General features: G+C 48.1%; 1 protein-coding gene across 3 annotated transcripts in view; it reads left to right on the top strand.

Annotated features, from left to right (window-relative positions):
• AGO2 (argonaute RISC catalytic component 2) overlaps positions 1 to 25,489 on the top strand; it is a 1,138,923-nt gene that overhangs the window by 638,611 nt on the left and 474,823 nt on the right. For all 3 annotated transcript variants that reach the window (XM_069621684.1, XM_069621685.1, XM_069621683.1), the window contains exon 11: positions 17,405 to 17,538. In XM_069621684.1, the coding sequence (XP_069477785.1) occupies positions 17,405 to 17,538 (134 nt within the window). The remainder of the gene's footprint in view (positions 1 to 17,404; positions 17,539 to 25,489) is intronic.

The following is a 25,489-nucleotide window of genomic DNA, read 5'->3' as shown; positions in this document are numbered from 1 at the left end:
GCTAGCAATTTACTTGCCATTGGTTAACTTATCTTTAAGTGAACGTCACTTCTCTTAACTTATTTTACACCCTCCCCAGGCGAGTTGTCTAGCTGGTAATGATCTTGCGCCGTGTGGTTTCAGTTCGGTGCATCAGGGGTTGTTTCCATCAAGTCTCGGTCGGGACCCGGCGGAGGGGACCTTCGGATTGTTGGAGGTTCTCCCTTCTTGGGTCTTTTGGTTTTAACCGTGGACCACTCCCATGGTCTACGGGTGGTCTGTGTGTAGCTTGGGGGGGTGTATTGCTTGATGTTGGATGTCGTCGGTGATGCCCGAGAGGGAGAGACCATGCTCACAATGAGTGATTTTTTTTTTTTTTTTTTGCTTCCCTTGCAAAGGTCAGACCGAAGGGGTGAGCCCACCTGTAGCGAATATTTTCCCGATCACAGAAATGTCAAGACTGGGGCCATCCTCCTTCTTTTAATGAGCGTGACCTGGGCCAGATCTTTGTAGAGGAATATTTCTGCCCCATTAAAGGTGATTTGATCTGCTTTTCTGGCCTTGGTCATGACTCGTTCTTTGAGGGCGTAGCTGTGGAAGGCCGCTAGCGCATCCCTTGGTCTCGCCCCTGGTTCCTGTCATCGCAGGCCCACCCGGTGGACTCTGTCGAGTTGGATCTCCGGTGCGAAGTCCAGAGCAAGGAGGTCTCCAAAGATCGACTTGCGAACTAATGGTAGATCCTGGACCCTGTGTCGCCTCTGGTAGGGATTTGACTCGGGTGTTCAATCTCCTCGACCTCTTTTCCAAGTCCTCCGCCTGGAGTTCGTGGTTGTAAGTGGCCGCCGCCAGTGTTTCCAGCAGGGCATCTGCCTTCCTGGCGTCTCCTGTTCTTGAATTGCTCTCTCGTTCGAATCTACTCTCTCCTATTGTGTTGATGTCCCTCTTTGTCTCATAGGCCCTGTGGCAGGTCTTCTCTCAGGGCGTCCATCTGTTTCTGTCCTGCTGTGGTGATTTTGTCCACTATCTCGCCCAGGAGATGTTTGAGAGCCGATAGCGTGACCGGTCTATCGTGGTCCTCTTGCTATGAATCCATCCTTGCGTCTGCCGATCAACCTGTCGTGGGGAGCGTCCCTGGTTGGTCTGTCTCCTTGGCCCATATCTTTGGTAGTGATCCTCCTTGTGTCTTTCTAGGGTCTCTGGGTGGCACCTGTGATTCTTCCTGGTTTTTAGACATTGTACCGTAGGTGGTTACTTCACTGGTGCAGGGGTTGGATGGTATGCACTGGGCTACTGCGATGAGCCCCTTATAGGTGCGTAGTACATTGCCCCTGTGTCCGGTGCTATGTATGGTGGATCATCCTGGTTAAGCCTGTCCTCTCTCTCCCTTGTTTATTATTTATACAGCGCGCCATACCCTCAGGAATCTGGGCGCTATACAAGACATCTTGAAAATACATAAATACATATGACGAATATTAACACAGAGTAGAATGTAGACAGCACATAGAAGCAATGTAACAGCATAATGTAATACATAAGTACATATGAAGATTATTAACAGAGTAGAATGTAGGCAGTTACTAGAAGCAATGTAACAGCATAACAGAACAATACAGTGGCAACAGGCCCAGGAAACTAGGTGTGCCTAGATACCTAGGTCAAGAGAGGGGTTATGCAAACAGGCCATTAAAAGGCCTGTGTGCGCTAGTTTCTAATCATCTTGTTTTATTGCCTCATGCACTTGCACCACCAGGGGGCGCAAAAGCTTAGTCGCCTGAACCGGCGCCACCTCAATTCAGGCAGATTCAGTCGAAATAATTCAATATTTACAGCAATTCTTCTTCCATCTTACCTCTGTTCCTGATCCTTGAGCCCAGGGGCTCCTCCGGCAGTGATTTTACCAGGAATCAGACTGTGTTTCACCCAGTCCGAGCTCAGCTCCCCAGTGCGGCCTCCGCAGTGTCAGCTGTGGGGATAACCCGCCATCCATTTTTCGCGCCTGCGCTTCCAGTGGGCTATGGCGTGAACCGCTACATCTTACCCCGGACCACCTCTGAGCTCCACTGCTGAACCGCCGCCCGCCCCCATTGAATCACGGGCTCCTCATCAGCGGTTCCCAACTTGGTCACCCAATCCGGCCTCTTCACCCTCAGTCCTCCTGTCTATCGCGGTGCCAGCACACCCTTCCCCTTGGACAGGGTCTCCCACTGTACTACGACGGGTGCTGTTTATTTTGCTCGGGCCTGAGCCCCAACGTTCTGCAACAATCCTGACTGGTTCCGCTGCCGAACCACCGCCGGCCTGATTGCCTGATCCATCAGCGGTTACCGCTCGGCCCCCCACTGTGGCCTCCTCAGCCTCAGTCCTCCGTGTCCACCGCGTCGCTAGCCCACCCTCCACCTTGGACTGGTGTTTGGTGCACCCGGTGTATTACGGCGGGTGCCGTGAATCTAGCCCGGACTGTGGCTCCTACTTACTGCAACGGGAGTTGCCGTCTCTTCCTCACGACCCAGTCATGTTTCTGCGGCTGAAGCACCGCCAAATTACTCCACAAAGGACCTACATAGGCTGATCACAGCTGGACCCCAGTGTGGCCCCTTCCCGCTCAGCTTGGGCGTGGGCACCACGGTCCTCAGTACCCCCTAGTCCTCCTCAATGACAGACTCCCCGACTTTGGCGTCACAGCCTGCCCTTCTTCACAACTGTGTTGTCCTCGTTTCTGTGGGCCCCTCATCGGCTGAATCCCAGCTCAGCCCCCATCGCAGCCTCTTCCTACGCAGTTCCTGCACTGCACTCTGGACTTCAGTGCCCACCAGCTCGCCTCATCTGCTGTCCCCCGACCCACAATCACCGCCCGCCCCCCTCTTCGGGCCGCGGCATCCTTTCCACTACGAGCCCTAGGAAACCCCTCGCCAGCTGATGCCTTCAGCCTTCCTCTACAACCAGCTCTCCAAACTGCCCTTTCTCTGTCCGCCTTCCTCCACACACCGGGACCTCCTTACCACGGAGGCCCTCTCTGCAACCGGCTCTATGAACCACAAGGTCACTGCCCGCCCTCCTCCACAGGCGGGTCCATTCCGCAGAGTGCCCCACCTCAGCTGATCCCATCTCAGCCCCCGAGTGCGGCCTTCGGACCTCTTTACATACCAGCCCCTCTTCTGCCAGCTCTCTGGTCCTCACGGAACTGCCCACCTTCCTGACCCCGGCTCCCTGTGTCTACCAGCTCTCCTCTGCAACCGGCTCTCTAAACCACAGGGTCACTGCCCGCCCTCCTCCACAGGCAGGTTATCCATTGTCCCCTCCGCCATCTTGGTCTCTGCCTCCAAAAAGGGCCCATATTGGGTCTATGCCTACCACAAAGGGCCATCCAGGTCTGTACCAACCTGGTCTGTGTCCCTGTCCCCACTAGCCCTCTACTGCCAGTGTCCCCTCCTACCTCCTGTTCTTGCTCTGCTTCCAGTCTTGGCTAACTCCCTGACACTACTTAACAACCCGGTTTAACCCCACGGCATACTTCCCCACTGACTTTCTCCTGCCTCCTCCCTCGCCCCTGTCTTCCTTGATACCTTCAGCGTCTCCAACTGCTCAAACGCTGTGATCCTCCACGCCTGCCCCCTCGAAGGACCGATTCGCCAACCTTGCCCCTTCTCAGCCCTCTACCACCTTTAACTTCTCCCTCGCCCAACTACTCCTCCAGTGCTATTCTTAGTTTCTTTCCCCCTTCCTATTAGACTCCCCACTGCACCTTCTCCCTCTCCTCCTCCTTCCTTATCCCTCAACACCGTCCTTCCCTTCCCCACCTCTTTATCCCTCTCCTTCCTATCTGACCCCCCGGTTATGCTTTTGGCCATCTCTCTTCCCCACCGTCCTCTTTACCCTTCCCCCTTCACCGTCCTCCCCCTCTCCGCCGCCCCTGTCCTCTCATACTATCCTTCTCCCTCCTCCTGAAGGCGAGCGTCCCCAGATAGCACGATCCTCCCCACAATGAGAGACAATAATGGACTCTCCCAAGATGGGAATAAGGCTAAAACAAAGTGCGGGTGAGCTTAATGGGAGTTTATATAAGTCAAAATAGGGCATGCAAAGGACTCTGCAAACTCCGAGAGCGCTCTGTCCGACATTAGCAAAGACAGGCGTATATATTTACAAAATACGTCATAAGAACCTACACACTAGAGCACTAGAGGGGGCACATGTTCGTGGGGATTGGGTGGCGACGACTAACTATATGTGCAGCTGTGATGTGGTGCGCCGTGGTTGGTGGACGTCACTGGTTGCCAACGTGGGCCGGGCAGGTCAGCTGGGCTCATCTGGGCGGTGCTGTTGTGCCAGGCGTGGCCAGTGTCATTGATGAACGTCTTCCTTGGCTTTCTGCCCTAAGGCCACGCACACCGCATTCATTCAATACCGCAATATTATCTTCCCCGGTAAATCCTCCAATAGGTTATTCTACAGGTTAATGCAACACAGGAGGAATGCACCTAGAGTGGGACCCTTCAGTAATACATCAATACATGGTTACCATCATCCTGTTGGCCAGGTATCATAGGTCACGAGGTTGGGTCTCAGGACAAGGGGTGAGCTGTCCAAGTTTTCGTTTCTCGTTAGAAGTCATTATGAATGGGTTCCTCCAGTGTTGCTACAATATTGGGTGTCCTAAATTTACAGGGGCCATTAACCTGGGGTGAGCTGGTGGGTCGTGGAGCCTAAGAAAGGGCACCTTTTGGCCTGCGTTTATGGCCGGGGTTTGCTGCTGGGTTGTAAATAATTCAGGTGGATGGTTGCGGCCATGGGAGCTGCCGGGGAACGTGAATGGTTGAAGCGGCTCCAGCCGAATTGGGGGAGGTGAGGCAGAGCAGCACAGGGCTATGCTTCTCTAGCAGGCTTCAATGGGGAGGGAGGGCGAATGGCCTTGGATATGCCCACAATGGCATTTTCCTCGTGTGTTGCAGATTATATAAAAAGGCATAAACATTCACATAATGTACAATACTCATTGAGTCTTTTTAAAGCCTACATTTCTACATTGTTAGTGCCTTTACATGGTCCTTTCCAATGCGTTACCTATACCCATTTTGCAATTGATAACTATATGTTAAGTATCTAACAACCACAACATTTTGTTACACTCTATGCATGCACGATAATCGAGGTAGTATTAAGGTTGGTGGAGCACGCAGGAACAACTGGCCAATGAGACTGATGGCAGTGACACATGGTGAGCTTGGACATTCGAATACATTCTATGCGTTTTCTTACACAATTTACATGAACTCCCAATGCGGTTGCACTTGTCTTCCTTTGCACTCTAGCAGCATTAGTTCAGTTATGGCATAGGGCCTTGGAGTACATTCTTCTCGGAGAAACATATAACCTAAAACCCCGGGACACTTTTACCATTTGCGCATAGCTACGGGGATGTGGGTATTTCAACCAGAATGCCACATGAATACACACATTCTGCCATCTTCATGGAGGTTACATGTTTTATCAAAAGGTCATGGAGAGAAGAGTTTCATCACAGGCAGTTTGCTCATTAGTATTTGGGGGCTCTACTTTTGTTTTGTACTTTTTACAGTTCTTTTCCACTGCTGGCCGGGTCATACTGAGGACAGTGATACACTGCGGAAGGTGAATGTTAGTGTGTGCATCTAGCACTAGCTCATGTCCATCTGTTCGTGGGAAAGGGCTCTCGGCGGATCTGCCAGGGAGCTGCAGCCGCAGGGACAAGTGAGGACTCTCCAAGGGTGGGGGCCGCGCTGCGGCGCACAGGGGCTCATGTCATTCTGGTTTCACAAAATGGTTTCTAGGGCCTAGCTTAATACAGCACGTTTGGTCAATGTTTCAGCCAGTGGCCCACCCCCCACCCGGGCCCTGGTGGCAGAGGGGAACCCCGATGAGCCATGGACTTCACAAGGGGGGGCTGCAGGGGAGGGGGGTCTCTTGGACCTATCCTCCCATACACTCCTCATGTCCATTCCCCTCTTTAACCCCCCCACTTTTCATTTACTACACCTACCCTCTCTCACCGCCCTAATCTTCTCTACCCAGCCCAAACACACCCCCCCCCCCTGTCCAACCCTCCTCCCTCATCAGCATTGCTCTCTGGAACGCTAGATCCCTACGCAATAAGACCACAGCAGTTCTAGACATGTTCCTCTGTATCAACCTTCATTTCCTTTGCCTTTCTGAAACCTGGATCCCTCCTCCCAACACTACAGTCCCTGCTTCCCCAACCACCTCTTCATCCTCCTTGTCTCATAGCTCTCGTGCTACTGGCCGTGGCGGAGGTATTGGCCTCCTCTTCCACACCAAATACCTTACCTCTCCATCTCTTCCTTCTTTCCCCTCTTTCGTGTTTCTTTACAAATCCTTCTCCTCTCCTCACCCCATCTCCTTCCTAATCATATATCGATCCCCTGGCCCTCTCTCCTCCTTTTATGATGACCTCGATCACCTCCTTTCTCTCATCACTCCCTCTCATCTCTCTCTCTCTCTCTCCCTCTCCTCTAACTGTACTCGGTGACTTTGATCTTAACCCCCCTGCTCCCCCTCACTCCTCTCCCCTTTCATCCATCCTCAACTCCTACCTTCTTTCCCCTCTTCCTTCCTCTCCTACTCACTCCTTTGGCTCCACTCTTGACCTCATCTTCAACTCTTCCTACCCCTCTTCTACTGTCTCTACACTTGCTCTCTATCTCTGTAATCATGTTTTACTCTCCCTTCTCCCTTGCTCCCCTTCCTCTTCTTTCTTCTCCTAAGCCTTCCCCTTCTATTTTTTCACGACGTGACCTTCGTAGCTTTGATCCCTCCCCCTTTCTTGAAACTTGCTCCTCTTCTCTCCCCTCTCTCCATGATTTCTCTTCACTATCAGCCAACGGCGCACTTTCTACTCTACTCTTCGATCTCCTCACTCGATCTACTCCACCCACTTTCCTTCCGTCCAACCCGGAAACCCTCTCAACCATGGCGCTCTCCTCCACTCCTCTCCATGCGACATCTTCTCTGACGTATTGAGAGACTCTGGCTCAAATCTCCTTCGCTATCCAACCAAAACTCCTACTTCTCTTGCCACTCCCTTTATGACTCTTGCCTCTCCTCGGCAAAACACTCCTACTACTCTAACCTTATTCAATCCAAAGCCCCCTGCCCCCGCCCCCGCCGCATCTTTCAAACTCTCTCTAGTCTTCTCTCTCCCCCAAACCCTAATCCTTCAACCTCCTCCACCCTCTCTCCCTCTGACTTTGCAAACTTCTTCTCCTCCAAGATTCTTGCCCTAGGCATCACGTTGGAAGCATCCCTCAACTCTGATGCCCAGGCAACGTACGTGAGTAAAAACTGTAATTAATACATCCGGCTACTTAAAGCCATTAGACCACTATTGAGTGAGAAAAACTGTGCCACAATAGCAAGAGCTACCATCATGTCACGTTTGGACTATGGTAATGCCCTCCTGGTAGGAGCTAGTAAGCAAAGTATCCAAAAATTCCAGCTGGTCCAAAACAATGCAATCATAATGGTCAAAAAGAAAGCAAGAAGTGAACACATCAGTGAAGCTAGGTGGGACCTCCATTGGCTGAGAATAGAGGAATGCATACAATTCAAGTCTGTGCCTTACTCACAAGTGTTTATATGGCAAGGCACCAGCCCATTTGAATTCCAAACTCACCTTTTACCATCCTTCCAGGGCATTAAGATCAGAGGCCTCTGAAACACAAGAAGGAACTTGGTATGGGCAGAGCCTTCCCTAACCGAGCGGCCTCTAACTGGAACAAATTGCCGAAGTACCTTAGATTAGAGTCCAATCATTTGGTCTTCCGCAAAAAACTAAAAACGGAGCTTTTCAAGTAACACATGTTTAGGACCCAATGAATCAGCCAACCTGTAGTTTTATGTGTTTGTCCTGTTGCTTCTTCAGGCTCCACCTTGAGCTATGTACATGTCTACATGTAAGCGCCCCAATGCCTGCGGGCGGCCGGTGCTATATAAATAAATAAATAAATAAATAATAATAATAAAATAAATTCCTCTTCTTACTCCTCCCTCCCCCTTCTCCCCCTCTAGCTGCATGACTGACTTCTCCCCTGTCTTCCCTTCTGACGTCTCTATCCTCCTCTCCAAAGCCCACCCCTTGTCTGCTCCAACTGACCCGTTCCCCTCCTTTCTTATTCCTAAGAGCTACCCTCTTCTTATTCCCTACCTAACTTCCTTCTTAAACACCTGCCTTTCCTCCGCCACCTTCCCCTCTGCTTTCAAGCATGCCACTGTCATTCCGATTCTGAAGAAACATACTGCTGATCCCCTGCTCACCTCTAACTTCTGTCCTATCTCACTTCTCCCATACCTCTCTAAACCTCTTGAGCGCCTTGGCTACTCACAGCTCTCAACCTTTGTCACTAATCTCTCTCTCCTTCCCCCTTTTCAATCTGGCTTCCGCCCCAAACACTCCCCTGAAACAGCCCTCACTTACATCCTTAACTCCCTCCTCTCCGCCCGACACTCTAAGCAATCCTCTGTCCTTATTCTTCTTGATCTCTCTGCTGCCTTCGACACTGTCGATCACCCTCTTCTTCTCAACAATCTCTTCCTTTGCTATTCCTTTCCTATTCTCACTCTACACCTCCCTCCTTGACCCCGTTATCTCCTCATTTGGCATCTCTCACCATTTCTATGCTGACGACACGCAGCTCTTTCCTTCTCTCCTGATCTCCTCCTTAAACTCTCTTCCTGTCTTACTGCCATTAAAAACTGGATGTCTTCTCGCTTTCTTTGCCTTAACTCTGATAAAACTGAAGTAGTTTTCTTCCCCTCCAACTCCCTTCCCCCTCCCTCCCTCCCTCCCTCTCCTCCTTTCATTCATTTTCCTCCCTCTAATCTTAATTTCACCCCCCACGATCGCAATTTAGGCATTCACTTTGACTCCTCTCTCAATTTTTCCCCATCATCTCTCTCGCCTCTCGTGCTTGTCGCTACCACCTCTATAATATTCGCAAAATCCACCCTCTTCTTTCTATGCCACTAAACTTTTAATCTCCTCCTTCACCTTCTCTCGCCTCTTCTACTGCTCCTCCTTACTCTTTGGTTTACCTACTTCACATCTCGCCCCTCCTCAAATCTATCTTCCACTCTGCCATCTGTACCTTCTGTCTCCTCACCTCCCGAGACTCCATCTCTGCTACCCTATCCTCCATTGGCTGGCTTCCCTTTCACTCCCAACTTAAATTTCATTTTCTCTGCTTAGTCTTCAAATCTCTCCATGATCTCGCACCCCCTTATCTCTCTTTCCTTCTCTTTCTACACTCCCTTTTGCTCCGCTGACCATTTCCTTCTCACCGTCCCTCCCTCCCGTTGTGCCTCCTACCATTTCCGCTCCTTCCAACTCCTAGCCCCCCTCCACTGGAACTCCTTACCTCCCTCAATCCGCTCTATTCCCACCTTTTCCTCATTCCGCACGTCCCTTAAATCTCTCCTTCTCCATTCCCCGCCATGATACCCCTCCCCTTTCTTGCTCCCCCTCCCCCCAACCCTTTTCCTCTTTCCCTTTAATCCTCTCCCACTTCCACCTCCACCCCATCCTTGCCCCTCACCACTGTTTCCCTCCTCCTCCTCCTACCATCCTCCCTCTTCCTCCCAGCTCTACTCCACTACTCTCCCCCTTCCCTTCTAATTGCTCTACATACTGTTTTGTTGGTCTGATTCAAAATTGTAATTTGTTTCTACTGTTACTGTTATTTTGTTATTGTTAAATGTATCCTGTTAAAATGTGCAGCGTTTTGGAGTAAGACGCTATATAAACTTAATAAATTACAATAAAATGCATCGTATGCGTTGTCCTTGGAGAGTAACCATTTTTTGGTTTTAGACCTAAAGCTTTGTAGGTTAGGATCAGTGCGTAAGTTAAGTTGGAGGACGTTCCATGCAAAGGCTGCTTGAACTGGGAAGCTAGTACCTCCAGCTCTTTTTAGGTTGAAACGCGGCGAGATAATGTGGTAGGCGTTAGCTGATCTCAAGGGTCTGGAAGACGTTTTTAGAGCAATTTTGTCTAAGGTATTTGGGTGCAGCGTTGTGAAGACATTTGTGGGAGACGGAGACAAGTTTAAAGTAGATTCTATCCTGAATGGAGAGCAGTTTGTGGCTTCTTGTTTCGGAGATGTGGTCTTTTCTTGGGATACTCAGTGCAGTTCTTAGTGCATTATTTTTCAAGGTTTGCAGTTTGTTTAGTACTTGTTTTGTGCGCCTGCATAGAGGGCATTGCAGTAATCGATTTTGGACAAGATTAGTGCTCGTTCTAAGATCATGCGGCTGTTGGTAGAGAGGTAGTTTTTGCATGCATGAATCAGTTTGAATATATAAGCCGTAGCTGTAGCAGTGGCCTTAAACTTGTTTCTTCAGGTTTAGGGCCGAGTCGAGATGGAAGCCTAAGGTTTTAGTGCCCTTGGCTGTGGTAATCAGGTTACCGTCTATATTGAATGAGATATTTAGGGTTGTTTTTTTAGGGTGGTGGGGGCACCTAGTATGAGAATTTCAGTCTCGTCATTCAGGCACAGACTATGGATCCATGCATGAATGACGAGATAGATTTTATTTAGTAGGTCGTTTTCCGCGTCGTAGTTGCCAGAAAGTGGGATTAGTATCTGGGTCTCATCTGCATAGTTAGTGCAGATGACACTCAAACGGTCCAAGATGTCGAATAGAGGTTTGGTGAACACACTGTATAGTGTAGGAGAGACGCAAGAGCCTTGAGGAACTCCACAGGTGATGGGGTTGGCTGCGTCTCAAGGAGAGAATACTCATCATTCTATTATTTAGAAAGGATTTTTCCATGTTGTAGCTTCAGGGGAGAATTTGGCTGCCGTAAATAGATGCTTGCAAAATATTGACCAAGTCGAAGGCAGCAGAGAGGTCTAATAGTAGGAGGTGTGCACATTGTCTGTTATCTTTTATTAGGTCTATTTGTGTTAAGATCTAGTAGCGCTGTTTCAGTCCCATGCAAGGGTCTAAATCTGGATTATCTAAGCCCTAGCAGATTGTTGATCTGTAGGTACGACTGGATTTGGAGGTAGGCTGCCTTATCAATAATTTTGAGAAGGAAAGTGACTGTGGTTATGGGTCTGTAATTAGTTGGAATGGATGGGTCCAAGGTGGCTTTTTTAAGCAAGGGTAATACCCATGCGTCTTTTAAATTTGTCGGGACCTGGCATGATTTAAAGGAAGCATATATAAACCTAGTGTTGAAATGGGTGAGATCTCTAACATAGTCTTTTATAATTTGGGCAGGGCAGATGTCCCCTTGGCAGCGTGAATGTTTTAGAGAGTTATTGATTTTTGCGACCTCTGTGGTAGTCACTTGGGCAAATTTGAATTCAGGTATAATATTAGTGGGGGTAGTGGTGTCCTGGCTCTGATCTGAGTCAGTGCAGTTAATGTTGAGTCTCTTAGAGGCAATTCTCTTTTGGAGGGTGGTGATTTTATTAGTCAGGGCGTTTTGTATACTGGTGCACCAGTCTTTGATTTTCGGGTGAGAGTCATCAGGGGCTATCAGTGATTCTGATTCCCTTAGAATTCCAAATAGTTCCTTGTTGCTAGAGTTGGCATTTTGGATCCTGTCCTTGTAAGTTTTCTGTTTAGTTTTTACAATCTCCGCTTTATAGTGAGCAGAGATTTCTGCGACTATGTCTTTGTTCTCCTTTGAGGGTAGGTTTTTCCAAATGACCTCACATTTCCTTTTTCCAATCTCGAGGCTTTCAATTGTGGTGTATACCAGATGTTGAGGTTATCTTTGGGTTTACTCTTAGAGTTTCAGAGGAGCGATTGCGTCTAAGGCCATGGTCATGGTATTGTTGAAGAGCTCCATTAGTTCCTCCAGGATCTTCAGAGTTGTTAGCGTTTAGTAATGGAATTAGCAGAGGGGCTAGTTTTTCAGCTGTAATGTTGCGCTTATTTCTAGTGAGTAGTGGGGGCCCGATAGCCTTAGTTTTTGTGGGTGGACGATTAGCATTGATTTTGGTTCAAGTCTCTTTGGTATTGGGGTGATCCACTTGGAGACCTTGAGGTCGCCCGGCCGCCCTTGTTTGGGATTGGTTCTTAGCTGGTACCCGGGAGCTGTATTGGTTGGTACCTCGGGATGGGGTACTTGGGTCCCACAGTTGATTCGTAGGGTTGTTGGGAGACCACTTTCTAAGCCGGTCCCCTGGATAGGCCGTCCTGCAATCACGGTAGGGGTTTCGTCCCCCTTTCCTTAGGTCCATATGCTGGGCCCTGTGTCTATGGGCAGGCCGGGTGCCCCGTTACTTTCTCTGAAATCAGTTCTGTAGGGTACATTGGTGCGGATTGATCTCCAGTCACTATGGGCACCCCTTCTAATTGGTGGCCGTTTCGTATCTTGAATAGTGGTTTCCCCCTGTTCATGGAGGGTTTTCTGTCCCCCAGATGTCCGCCGAAGTCATCACAGGCCCCCGCCTCCCCTGCTTCGCCTGTGGGGCTTGGGATGTGGGACACTGTGCCTGCTCCCCCACTGCGTTTGCCGTGGTCCCACTCCCGGGGGTCGGGAGGTCCACTCCTGCGTTCAGCAGCTGGTTTGAAGCGGAGAGCCTGGAGTGAGGTTCATTGTTAGAAGGGGTCAGTGGGGGATACGAGGGGGTGCTCCATACTTACTTGGCCATAGAGCCCTCTTCGTAGCCTGGAGGGTCTTGCAATGTTATTGGGGTCTTTGTATTACTGTGATGGGAGCGACCGGTTTTACAAGTCCGGGTCTGCCAGTCTCCAGATCCCGGAGGCACCATCCCCTCTGGGTTGCTCGAGGCGCTTCTGCTCCGGCGGGCGGTGGTGTGTAGTGAAGGGGCCCGGAGGGCCTGTGGTGGTCCCGGAGCATAGAGAAGTTCCTTCTCTCTGCAGACCGTATGGTTGACCCGGTGCTTCGGGGTGGGGTCAGACGTGATGTCGCTCGATGCCGAGTCTGCCGTTAGGGTAAATGGTGCTGCTCCTGGACGGCCTTGTATGGCTGTGGGTGTGAGGCCGGGAAGCACAGGTGCTCCGTCTTCCCCGTCGGGCCAGAGGGTGAGCGGGGTGCGTTGGGAGCTCTCCGATGCTTACAATGCCCGCGCCTTGGCGGGGGAGGTGAGGGCTACTACGCTGTTGTAGCATTAGCCGGTGAGCTGGCGTATGCTCAGGGTAGGGTGCAGGCCCGGAGTCCCACTAGTTGGTCAGGCGGGAACCCGCCGTGCTTAACCAGCCAATGAGCCGATCCGTTCTATTGGGGCGGGGGGCTTGTCAAGAGGGTCCTCAGTGGAGCAGATGCTCTGCTGCCAGGATGTGGGGAAGGTCGGTGTTGCAGAGTGCTCTTCCCCCAGGACCTTATGGCTGGTCTCGGTTTTCAGTTGGGTCGGAGACTGCCCTGATGGGCTTGTCCGCGGGAGCTCGGACAGCTGACCAGGCAGCCCACTGTTTCTTGGAGTTATCCCTCGCTGGGGGGCTGCGGCCTCGATCGGATGGTCCCCGGGTACTTGGGATGCTCTCTGGAGGTCACTTCCATGAGTTTTGGTGCCTGGGGAGGGCCGGTTGTGAAGTTTCAGTGGAGAGGCCTCGTGGGTCGGGAGCACTGTGGACGTGGTGTTCACTAGCGTGCGGCCATCTTGGAATTACCTTTAGTGAAGTTTTAATTGGTGTTTAACATGAATTTTTGAGAATCATGTATTGAATTGTACAATGATTGCTTGGCATACAGTGAGGTTTTTATTTGTATTTTATCTTTAATGTGACTGGTAGGATTTAATGGATAGTTATCCGAACAAAGCTGAAATTGATTGAATTGTAACAATTCTAGACCAGTTACCATCCTTTTAAAATGTACCATTCATGTGCAAATGCTTGCTTTTTACTTTTAGGGAGTTTCACTGAAGTCCACCTGTGGTAGGACTTCAGAAGACTCACTCTTAGATGTACAGGGCTACAACTCTTAGTTTTGGCCTGAACTACACAAAAGGTTTGGTGGCTATGGTCGAGCTGGCAGGCTTAGTATGGGAGGTCTGTGGTTGAGTACAAAGACGTTTGAGTACACTTGCAGCCAAGGAAACACACACTGAAGTTATATAATAATATGGTTGTTTATTATATAAACTAAGGCAATGCTAAACTCTTAATAGTAAGTAAGGAAGGTTTCTCACACATATGAAGTAGGACATTGCCTGTAGCAATACTCAGTTACATTAGTAGACCTTTAGGTGAGAAACAGGTACGTTTCACGATTTGCTTTAGGTTAGCAAATCAACATTTACTAAAGATCAATGCTTGTAAATTGAGAACTTTGTGTAGGCCTAAACTTTAGAAGTCCAACCCTATATGAGGAATGAGTCGCAAAGGTTAGATGGGGGAACTGGGGGACCAGTGACCCATGTGTGGCAGAACAAAGGAAGGCAGACGCTGTGAACGTTGTCAAATTTACAGATTATGCTTTTTGTAGCAATTAAGTAATGCCATTGGATTCAAATGTTTCAGGGGCCTTGGTAGGCCACCTGAAAGATTCCATCCTAAAGGATGGATGTCCTATGTCCTGGGGGAGCATGGATTGGTTGTCCACCCCACCGTGACTCAAAAAGCCCAGGAGTGAACAGCAACACAATTGCCCAGGTAAGTACCCAGGAGTGTGACAGTACCATCTCTGATGAACAATTTCGCTGGTCCCCAAGGTAGGACTGCAGCTCTGGGTCGGTTAATATGGCTTTGCCGGCTGGAGAAAGAACTTTTGGCAGGAGCAGGCACTTAGACTGTCACAGAGATGCCCAGCAGACGATCTTCGCAGCACCAGGTTGTGGAGGGTCAACACTGGCTTTGTAGACATGACGGTTGTCTCCCAGCAGACTATTCTTTCTTGTGGTACAAGGCTCAGTTGAGGGAGACTTCAGTGATCAGGATGGAGTCTGTATGCTCAGATGCCCACAAGTTTGCAGCCAAAACACTGCAGCAGTACTAGAGGTACCAGGGTATTTGGAATTTGCAGGCCTGCAAAGTCACAGTTCGTCGTGGGAGGGCTCAAACTGTAGCTAGTCTTGAGACTTGTTAGACCCACCAGTCCAAGGAAGGTAGTTGTCCGGTTTGGATCTTCTCTGTTGCACAGAAGAAAGGGCTGGACCAACAGCTGTCACTCATTCTGCTTTGGCGGTTGCTGGAGGAGACTGCAGGCATTCTTTCTTCCCTGTAGTGGATCTTCCAGTGGTCGACTCTTGCTTCAGTATCAAGCCGCTTGCCTTTTATGCAGGAGCCCAGCAAATCAGCATGCATACCACATTCAAACCTTGTGTGGTGGCTGTCCTAAGGGTCCCGCCAGGCCCCCAGTCAGAAGTGTATCCAAGTAGAGACCCTGGTGGACAAAGACCGGAGTTGTTTCAGTGACCTCCCAGTTTCCTGTCCTCCCCGACACAATGAGTCCGGTGAAGACAAAGTAATGAGCGGAACTGCCCCCACCCTGGTCGGCAGAAGGCTCAAGAAAGGACAATTTGTGAGTTCGCGAAAAAGAAGACGGACACCATTTTGGAACAAGGGTGCCCAATGTGTCCCTTATCACAACTGGGAATACAGCCTGCATTGTAAGTTTCACAAAAACCTTTTATGTAACTAGAAAGGTACAGGAGAAGTGAGAAAAGGATACACATCCCCTCAGCACTCCACATAAGGTGGTGTGTGCTGATCTCCCAAAGGAAGAACACCGGTAGGATAAAACATATCCCCCTATCCTGGTAACCTTCAGTTAGCACAGGAAAATGAAGGCAAACCAAAGAGGGAAGCTTAAAGAGCTTCTAGCAACACTGCACAGACGGTGCTGTGTGCTGCAATAGGAAAATACAGATGCCATAAAAAGATGGAGAAACCAAAAAGGGTTCAGGCACAGAAAGGAATGAGTGAGGAAAGTGTTCCCACTCTCTCAGGATAGTCGGACAAAAATCCAATGTCAAGCTAAAAGTGCTGGGGGGCACTCACTAAGTGGGGAGAATTACACAAGATAATCATTCTACTTAAATCCTGCTAAGTTTCAGAGTAGCTTTTTAACATCTATATGTTGATGGCATGATGTAAATTTTGTAATTGATTATAAATATTTGGAAGCACATGTGACGTTGGGGGGGACACATTCTGGAGTCTAACGATTTGACTTTTATGGACTTCATTCACGGTGCGTCACCCTTTCTCAACTCTTATGCTTGACTTGCTTTGCATCTTGTACTCATGGTGGCCCTGAATCATTCTGTTCCCATCTTCATCTTGTATCCTGGCTTGCAACATTGTGTTACTACTGACTTCGGCAATTGTATTCACTCTTCCTTCTTGCTTCTCCACTCCTTTGACTGCTAACTCTGTTCTCTCCTCCTTTCCCTTCTCCCTTTTCCTATCTCCTCCCCTTACTTTCTTCTATGCACTTTATCAGAATTGTCCCTGGACCTAGTATGATAGCAACCTCGTCTGTCTTCTCCCCCCTCCCCTTATTGTTTTTTTCCTCCCCATTCCCCTCCAGCACTACTGAAATGTCATCAGGCCTAGTATGACCGTCGCTTGTGGTGTTCCTCCCCTACCTTTCTGCACCCCTCTCCCTCACCTCTTGTTTTTCTGCGGCTCTACCAGAAATGTCGTCGGGGCTAGTACGGTAGTCGCCTGTCTCTTTCCATTTCCTTCCCACTCTCCCCCTCCATTCCTTTTCTATGTCTTAGCTCTTGCACTATCTGAAATGTTGTCAGGCCGAGTATGATAGTTAATTTCACATCCTTACTGTTCATGGCCTGTAAGAATGTCATTGTATTTTCCCTTGTTCCCTCCCTTGCCTTGAAGTGCTTTGAAACACATTATGTATAGGCACTATATAAATAAACTATTATATATCACTACTGGGGTGCGTGGATTCCAGAACAAAAAATGATCCAACATATTTACTAAAATACATTGTTTGTATTTACATGCCTTTTCCAAAGACTTATGTCCAGTTGGTGTTCTCCTACTTGGATAGTTACTATATTAACTGTTAATGGAGGCAAGGTAAAGGGGAGCACATCCACAACACATGCACACTGTACTTTTTTGCCCTTCCCATGAATTCAATTGAGAACAGTGTTGAATGTTGTGTAATGTAGAAACTTTGCTTTTTGGATTTCATAAAGTGTTTGCTCATTGTCCCAAAACATTCACTAAACATCCTCATCTTCGATCTAATCTTACCAATTGTATAGATGATGCATGGTTAAATCATCTTTTTTGGAATGTCCACGACCTTGCTTTAACAGTGTGCCTGTTTGGCTGGCTTGGAGGTTTCAAAAGAAGCATGTTAGTTCTGTGAACAAGTGTATTACATGTGAAATGGCATTCATCATATGCCCATGATATCTTTGCTTCATGAGAGAGTAATATCACACCATAGGGGTCTAACTCTGTGTTTTATTTCTAGAATAAAGCAATTGCTACTCCTGTACAAGGGGTGTGGGACATGAGAAATAAACAGTTTCACACAGGAATTGAGATAAAAGTCTGGGCAATTGCTTGCTTTGCTCCTCAAAGACAATGCACTGAAGTTCATCTGAAGTAAGTGCACATTTGTATTTCCTATTTTGTATATGTTTGTGCTGTTTTATATATTTACTGTATTTGTTGGTAGCGCCAAGACCCGCTGTTATCGGTGCTAAGAAGGCCATAAATAGTGAGTTACAATATAATAAGAACTGCAAGATTACATTTCTCCATAAATAGTCATGATCATATGTGCACAGTGGACTGTACAAGTTGCATATATTTGTTTAAATAGTGAGAACTTTATTTTCTTTCAGAAGTGTATCACTGACTTCATTCTGGATGTGTTGAGGGAGGGTGTTCCAAAGTGTGGGAGCGATGGTGGTAAAGCAGGCGCCTCCAGCTCTCTTCCTGTTTAATCTGGGTATGTGTAAGGCAGATGTGGAGGAGGAATGGAGATTGCGTGTGTTATGTTTCAAATGGATTGTGTCCTCCCACGTATTCCTCATGTTCGATATTCGTATCATCAGCTTTGCTGCTTTGGAAAAAAAAAAATCTCCAACAGAGGGTGCTGTGCTCGAAGTTGTCTGGCTGATGTCCCTCGGCAGCTGCCGTCGAGTGTCTACGTCATCCGCAGTATAAAAGGCTTGAGCCGCGCCCGTTCGCTTCAGTTCTGTTTTTTCGATGGCTTTCGCTTCGTGTCACGAAAACGGCACTTCAGTTCTTCCAAATAGGTCTTCCTCATCGATTCCTTCCACGCCCAAGACTGACTTTAAAAGATGTCAGAAATGTTATGTTAAAGGTATTTATATAGCGCACTGTGACCAACAGAATTGGTCCCTAGGCACTTTGGCAGATCTGTAAACGAGGAGGGTGGGTAGGGATTAGTCTGGAGGAGGGGAGTGGGAGAGGTGGTGTGCTGTTGGCAGCTTCAGCTCGGTATACACCGGGTGCCGAGATTTGGTGCAAGTATCGGATCGGTCACGGCCTGTGTGCTGTAGGTGCTGTTTGTGGTGTTGAATCGGTGTGGTAAAGTGTGTGCGGATTACTGGGAGAGAAATGGTTGTGAGTTTTGTGTGGGTTAAGTATGCAGAAAATTGACTGAGGAACTTATGGTTCTGTTTTAGCTGTATCCCTGGGGGTTGGGTTGTAGCTGGTTCCTTATAGGCTGTCTCGCTGTGGTGGTGCTGCGTGGGTCCAGCTGTATCATAGTGAGTATTGTATGGCGTGATAGGTGTGTCTGAACCTATTCTTCGGGTGTGGAACTGGGTTGGTACTATGTATTCTTTTGTTATCTAATGTGACATTGGTCATTTGAAGCTTTGAATGGTTCAGGGTCAGTGTGTTGAGACGTCCTAGTGTATCCGTCTTGGTCAGCCTGTGTGTTTAGTCGTTGGTTTCCTCCTATCATGACTATCTTTCAGTTAGTTCTTTGGTTTTCCGTGGGGTGACTTCCTTAGGCTATTGTTTGATTATAGTTTGTGTGTGATGGCGTATTGTGCATCCCGCTGTATCTTGATGAGCATTGTGTAGTGTGGGTGCTTAATTCTGATTCTCACCCTCTGGATTGAGGCTAATGTATGGAGTTCCCTATTACCTTGCTGTCTGCCGTGATTGGGTCTTTTGGGAGTGACTATGGTTTAGGGTCAGGGTCCTATTGATGAGCCGTCCTAGTGTTGGTCTTCGTCTAGCTATGTATTCGATCTTTGGTCCTATTGCGGCTGTCTCTCGGTTAGTTGTTTGGTATGTCGTGGAATATTTTCCTTAGGATTTTTCAGTTGATTGCTTGGTGTGGATCAGGGTCTGTCTCTGCGTTCATCAATGTTTTAGTTTTGTGTGTGTCCCTGTGGCCGGTCTTTCTAGTTATGACGTGAAGAGCCAAGTTTTGAGTAGTTTCCTGAATAGTAGGTGGTTTCTTGTGTTGCGTATGTACTTTGGAAGGTCGTTCCAGGCTTTTGGCGCTTGGTGAGAGAAGGACGATCCTCTGAGTTTTCTTTTGTTGTAGGGTTTCGGTTCCAGGCGGATGTCAATGCTTGATCTGAGGGTTCTTGTTGGTTGATGTAGACGCAGTTTATCTCATGAACCCAGCGCCTTGGCTGTGTACTGCTCTACGTGTGATGCACATTGTTTTGAATTGTATTCGTTGTTTTATTGGTAGCTAATGTAGTGTTTTCAGTGCTGGTGTGGTGTGTTCTCTTCGGGTCGTTTCAGAAGCAGTCTGGCTGCCGCATTTTGTATGTGTTGTAGTTTTTTAAAAAGTCGTTCAGGCATACCTAAGCATAGGCTGTTGGCGTAGTCTACTCTCATCATGACGAAGGCGATGATGATGATGATGGTGGTGGTTTTGTTGGCGAATGGTAGGATCCTCTTTGCCGCTCGCAGGAGAAAGCATTTCATGAGAAGAGCATTTACTTGTGGCTCAAGCGTGAGATTATTGTCCATCGTGACACCCAGGTTTTTGACAATCGGCGAGGGTGCTGGGGTTGTCCCGAGTTCCCTTGGCTAAGGGATGAGGTGCCTTTCTCCTACATTTTTTGTGACTATCATTTCTGTTTTGCCTGGGTTGATATTGAGGCCGTTGGGAGATCATCCAGATGAATACATCGCAGAGGCAATTTTGTAGCGTTGAGTTTATTTCCAGGTTGTCTTGTATTTTGAAGATTATTTGTGTATCTGCGTAGTTGTAGCAGGTCAGGCTGTGGCCTTTGATTCTGATTAGTAGATGTTGAATAGTAGCAGGGAGAAGGTTGATCCTTGTGGTACTCCACAGGTGGAATCTCTCGGGCTGGATTTGAAGGGTTTCATCCATACGGTTTCTGTGTTGTTTGTTAGGAAAGATTTGATCATAGTAGGGCGGTGTCTGTTATTCCAAGTCCCTCTAATCTCTTTCTGAGGGTGTTGTGATTAACTGTGTCAAATGCTGCTGATAGGTCCAGGAGTATCAAGGCAGTGCTGTTGTCTGAGTCTGCGTTCATTTTTAGGTCGTCCCATATCAAGAGGAGAGCGGATTCCATCCCTCTCATTGGTCTGAAGCCAACTTGTGCCTGGTCTAGTAGGCCGTGCTCTTCTATGAATTCTTGGGTTGTTTTATAAATGGATGTTTTGAGCATCTTGGCTGTGTACTGGATGTTGGAGATGGGTCTGTAGTTGGAAAGCTCCTCTACGGTTCCCGCTGTATCTTTGAGTAGTGGCCTAATGTATGCTTATTTGAAAGCTTGTGGCACTTTCCCGGTTGTGATTGAAAGTTTGAGGGCCTTCCTGTGAGATTCCATGGCCATTCCTTGTTTAAGAATCTATTTGTATAGGTCCGGCGGGCAGGGATCTTCAGGAGACCAGTTATTGCTTTCATTCACCAGTTTGATGAATGTCTCCATTGATATTTCTGGAAAGCTTTGTAGTTTGTTCGGGTGTTCCTCTTGAGTGAAGATGAGGATCGTAGTCAGATCGGATGGTCTGTAGGGTTTGTTGGATGGTGGCAATTTTGTTTTTGAAATGGTCTGCAAGGTCATTACATAGTTTCGTCGACTGAGTTGGTTCGTTTTTGCATCCTGGAGGATTTTTAATTTCATTTATGATTCTGAAGAGTTCTTTTTGGGCGTTTGGTGCTTCAAAGATTCGGTTGTCGTAGTGTTTTCTCTTTGCTTTTTGCATTTCCTTTTTGTATGCGCGGTTGTGTTGTAGGAATTTCAGCTTATTCGTGGCGTTGTTTCGTTTTCTCCAGTCAAGTTCTAGTCTTCGGTTTTTCCTTTTCATGGTGCCGAGTAGTGGGGTGAACCTTTTGCCATAGCCAGTTTATGAGGAGTGAAAGGTTTTTCTTTGGCTATGGCGTCTATAGTTGTCTTCTCTGTGAAAGATAGTGAGCTGAAGACTCTGGGTAAGTCTCTCGTAACCAGGACTAATGTCTGGCAGAGGGACTCCCAGGACCCCCTTGTTAATTTGCATATTTAAGTAACTTTTGGTCTCACCCTAAGTTACCAGGGGAATCCAGACGTGGACCCCTTGCTCACTATTCTTAGAGAGGCACAGATTCACCCTACTGATGAGGTCCAACCAGACCGAAACACGTGTCTGGGGTTTCTGTTGGTACTCCTGTTCAGAGGAGAATTGCCTAGCATTTCGGTGCTGGACTGCCCCAGGGCAGGCCAAAGACTGATATGTTTGGGATTTTCTTCTCTGTGAAAGATAGTGAGCTAAAGACTCTGGGTAAGTCTCTCGTAATCAGGACTAATGTCTGGCAGAGGGACTCCCAGGACCCCCTTGTTAATTTGTGTAGTTGTTATAATCCAGGAGTGCAGCAAGGCTACTTTTTTGTCCAGGTCAACTTCTTCCATAAATGTTGGGTGTGGTTTGCTGAGCTCCAGGATTTCAATTAGGTTGGAGTTTTTGATGGTTCTCCAGTTTGTTTTCATGGTGTTCGGTGTTGTCTGGGTGACTGTTTACTGGAATGGTCATTTTGATTGCGAAGGGTATGATGAGGTGGTCGCTCCAGAGTATTTGATTTGGGGTGCCGTGGTAAGGAGTTTGTTCGCGAAGATTGCATCAAGTGTATGCCCTGCCGAGTGGGTTGCTCCTTTGACTAGTTGTAGATTCATTGCTGCTAATTGGCTGGTTAGAGATTTTTGTATGGTTGTGGTTTCTTCTTCGAACCAGATGTTGAAATCTCTGCGAACGATCTGTGTTTGATGGCTAGGATGGTGATTGCTTCTGTGAAGGTGTCTACGAAGGTTGCATTGTAGGTTGGTGCAGGAAGAAGTCAATCACCGACCCCCATCGAGTTTGCCTTTTGGTGCTTGGGTCCGGACAATCGGATTGACGAGTGCGGTTCCTCTCAAGCAATGACAAAGCTCTCAAGGAACTAGGGGAGGAGAATCCTCAAAGTCTTCTTCGAGGAAAAAAGAAAGACTCGGCCGTGGTGTGATAAATTGCAACACAAGTCTAAGAAATCTAGGTCGAGGAGTCGGTCTAGGAAGTAGTCTTCAAAAAAATCGAAGAAAGGGCATCCCTGGTCTCCCTCGCCCTCTTCGTCTTTGTCTGATACAGGGGTTATCACCTGCCCTTCAAAGCATGAGTCCCCTAGAACGTGGGAAGATTTTAGAGAAAGTGGGAGGCTTTTAGAGAATCTTTGAGAACGTGACCTAGACCACCTCGAAGAAATCTCGTGAGGACCATGCACCAGCTCATTCTAAAAGTGACAGACGGAGGTCAAAGACCAAACGGTCAAAATTGGATGAAAAAATCGAGGGTGCCATCGAGGTAAATCTGCGATACCGCATTTAACAAGTAAATAACGCCTACCAGTGCATAAATCGGAGGCAACACTGACGAAATGGCACAGCGTGGCTAACTGCCATTAAAGGCGGTGTCGAATGTTTCCACAACGCCTCTGTCGAAGGCTTACTCAACTCCAGTATCAAAGGCATCGACAGTGCACGCAACAACTCTTTCATTGGGGGCTCCTTCGACAGTGTCGAAGCCTGCGTCGATAACATCGACGCCTTTGTTGAAGTCCACACTAATTCCGGGACCTAAATCGACTTTTGTCGAAGCCAAGGTCTATGCACATTGAATCACCAAGTGAGGACAGAATTCATGGGGTGGAACAGAAGTTCCCCTATTTACCAGCAGGATAACATGACTGACATTCTCTCTGAAGGTCCTCAAAAGGATCCTGTCCTTCGCTTTCACGTAGTTCTGCAAAAGAGGGTGATTGCTGCATGGGAATCCCCTGAATCAGGACCTGCGGTAAATAGAAAATTCACAAGCAAATACAGGCCCTCTTCTTCTGATCCTGAATACCTAACAAAACATCTGTCTCCTGAAAGTTTAGTGGTCCAGGCAGCCACATCCACTAGGCATTTGGCATACCCTACAATTCCCCCAGATAAAAGATTGCTACATGGTCTCGTAAGATTTTCTCTTCGGGAAGCATGTCATTAAAATCGACGAATGTGACTTGCACCCTTGCAAGATTCACATACACCCTGTGGGATTGTATGACCGCGGCAGCTGAATATATTCCTGATGGCGAGAAGGTTTTCTTGCGATTGTGAAGGATGGAAAGGAGGCTATGGGGGAATGCCTTCAATCAGGACTGGACACTGTTGACTGCATCAGTAGGTCATGGCATCTAGGACAGTGCTACGCAAATTTGTGTGGCTGAGGAAGTCTGGCTTCGCACAGGACGTGCAGGCCAGGCTACTTAATATGCCATTTGACGGCTTAAGGGTGTTCGGCAGCAAGGCGGACAAAAGTTTAGGCAAGCTGCAGACCTCAAAAGAATTGTAAAAAGTTGAGATGAGGCGTGCACTCTGGTTCCCAGTCAGATTTACCTGCTAAAGCAACAGTTGGTCTTCTCCTCCAAATGTTTTCTTGACTCTATCAATCATAAGGGATGCTGTTTTCCTTTTTCAGTTGTTTGGTTAATTCTCATTAAAGTCTCGGAAGGATTCGGGTACAATGTGTCGCACCCTTTTTTCAATGCAGGTGACTAGAATCCAACTCTCCTCCAAAGCACAAATCTTACCCTTAATAGGGGGAAGGGGAAAGCCATGTTTATGGCTTTCCATAGTAACGCATGATGACCCTGGTGCTGCAGCAGCATAATGACCTCAAAAGCGTCAGCTAAGTCTCCTAGTGCTTCTATAAGACAACCTCTACAACCCTGCTTCTCGGGCTCATCTCCCCGGAGGGGTTGCCCCTTTCGATTCTACTCCTCATTTGGGAGAGAGAAGGGAAAGATTAGTCAAAAAGGACAGCAAAGAAAATGTCCTAGTGGTGGAAGAGGATAAAGTGCTAGATCATCCCCAGCAGCGGCAACTGTCCCCTCAGCCACTTCTGCAGCCGCTGCAAAGCCACTCTGAGGTCTTAATCCTGGGAGGCAGGATCTCTCAGCATCTGAACGAATGGCGAGGCATTACTTCGGATACTTGGGCTCTGGAAACAGTAGCCCAAGGTTACTGCCTTCCCTTTCAGAAAAGACCTCCGGATCATCCACCGGGATACAATTCTGCCAAAATTCCAGATCCGCTCCTGTTGCAGGAAATTTTAACCCTGCTAGAGAAAGGTGCAATAGAACATGTACTTGTAGCGGAGAGGAGCAAGGGTTGGTATTCCCCATACTTTCTCATCCCAAAAAAGGACTGAGGATTGAGACCCATCTTCGACTTAGAAACTTGAACAAGCTCATCAGGAAGGACAAGTTCAAGATGGTTTCCCTTTCTCAGATCCTTCAGGCTCTCCAACTCCATGACTGGTTGGTATCATTGGACCTTCAGGATGCTTACTTTCATGTGCCGATCCATCTCAAGCACAGGAAGTACCTGAGGTTCACGATTGGAAATTCACTATCAGTTTCGAGTTCTGCCATTCGGGTTGACCTCCGCCCGAGGGTTTTCCCCAAGCTGATGCCCGTAGTGGCAGCTAGTCCCAAGAGAGGTGGAATTCATTTCTACATTTAACTGGGCGATTGGTTAATCAGGGCATATTCACCCGTACAAGTCCAGGAACATTTGAACATGACCTGCCACTTCCTACACAGACTGGCTTCTCCCTTAATTACAAGAAGTCAAATATGATACCATTCCAAAGACTCAAATTCATCGGAGCAGTCCTGGATACTTCCTCAGGCAAAGCCTCCCCTCCCGAGGTGAGAGCTCATCACATTCTGCAGATGGTAACAAAGTTCCAGAATGCCCAGCATATGCCGGCCTTCGATTTTCTGAGGTTGCACAGTCTAATGGCATCCTGCATTTTTATGGTGCCAGAGGCCAGATTGAGAATGAGATCCCTTCAATGGGCCCTAAGGACTCGATGGTCCCAATTTTCGGGGGATATGTCAAATCTTTTGCAAGTTCCGGTCAGAGTGGCTCAAGATCTTCTATGATGGGCTTGCAAGGAAAATATCCTCAATGGAGAATCTTTTTGGCAACCATGGCCGGAGATAACAGTAGTGACGGACGCCTCACTCACGGGTTGGGGAGCCCACACCAACGATCTGACAATCAGCGGTCGTTGGTCTCCATCGGAG

The sequence above is a fragment of the Ambystoma mexicanum genome, chromosome 5q (genome assembly GCF_040938575.1).
Source record: "Ambystoma mexicanum isolate Mex_15411 chromosome 5q, UKY_AmexF1_1, whole genome shotgun sequence".
NCBI lineage: Eukaryota > Metazoa > Chordata > Amphibia > Caudata > Ambystomatidae > Ambystoma > Ambystoma mexicanum.
Note: the sequence above shows the minus strand (reverse complement) of the source record. Positions and strands in the feature narration are given on the sequence as shown.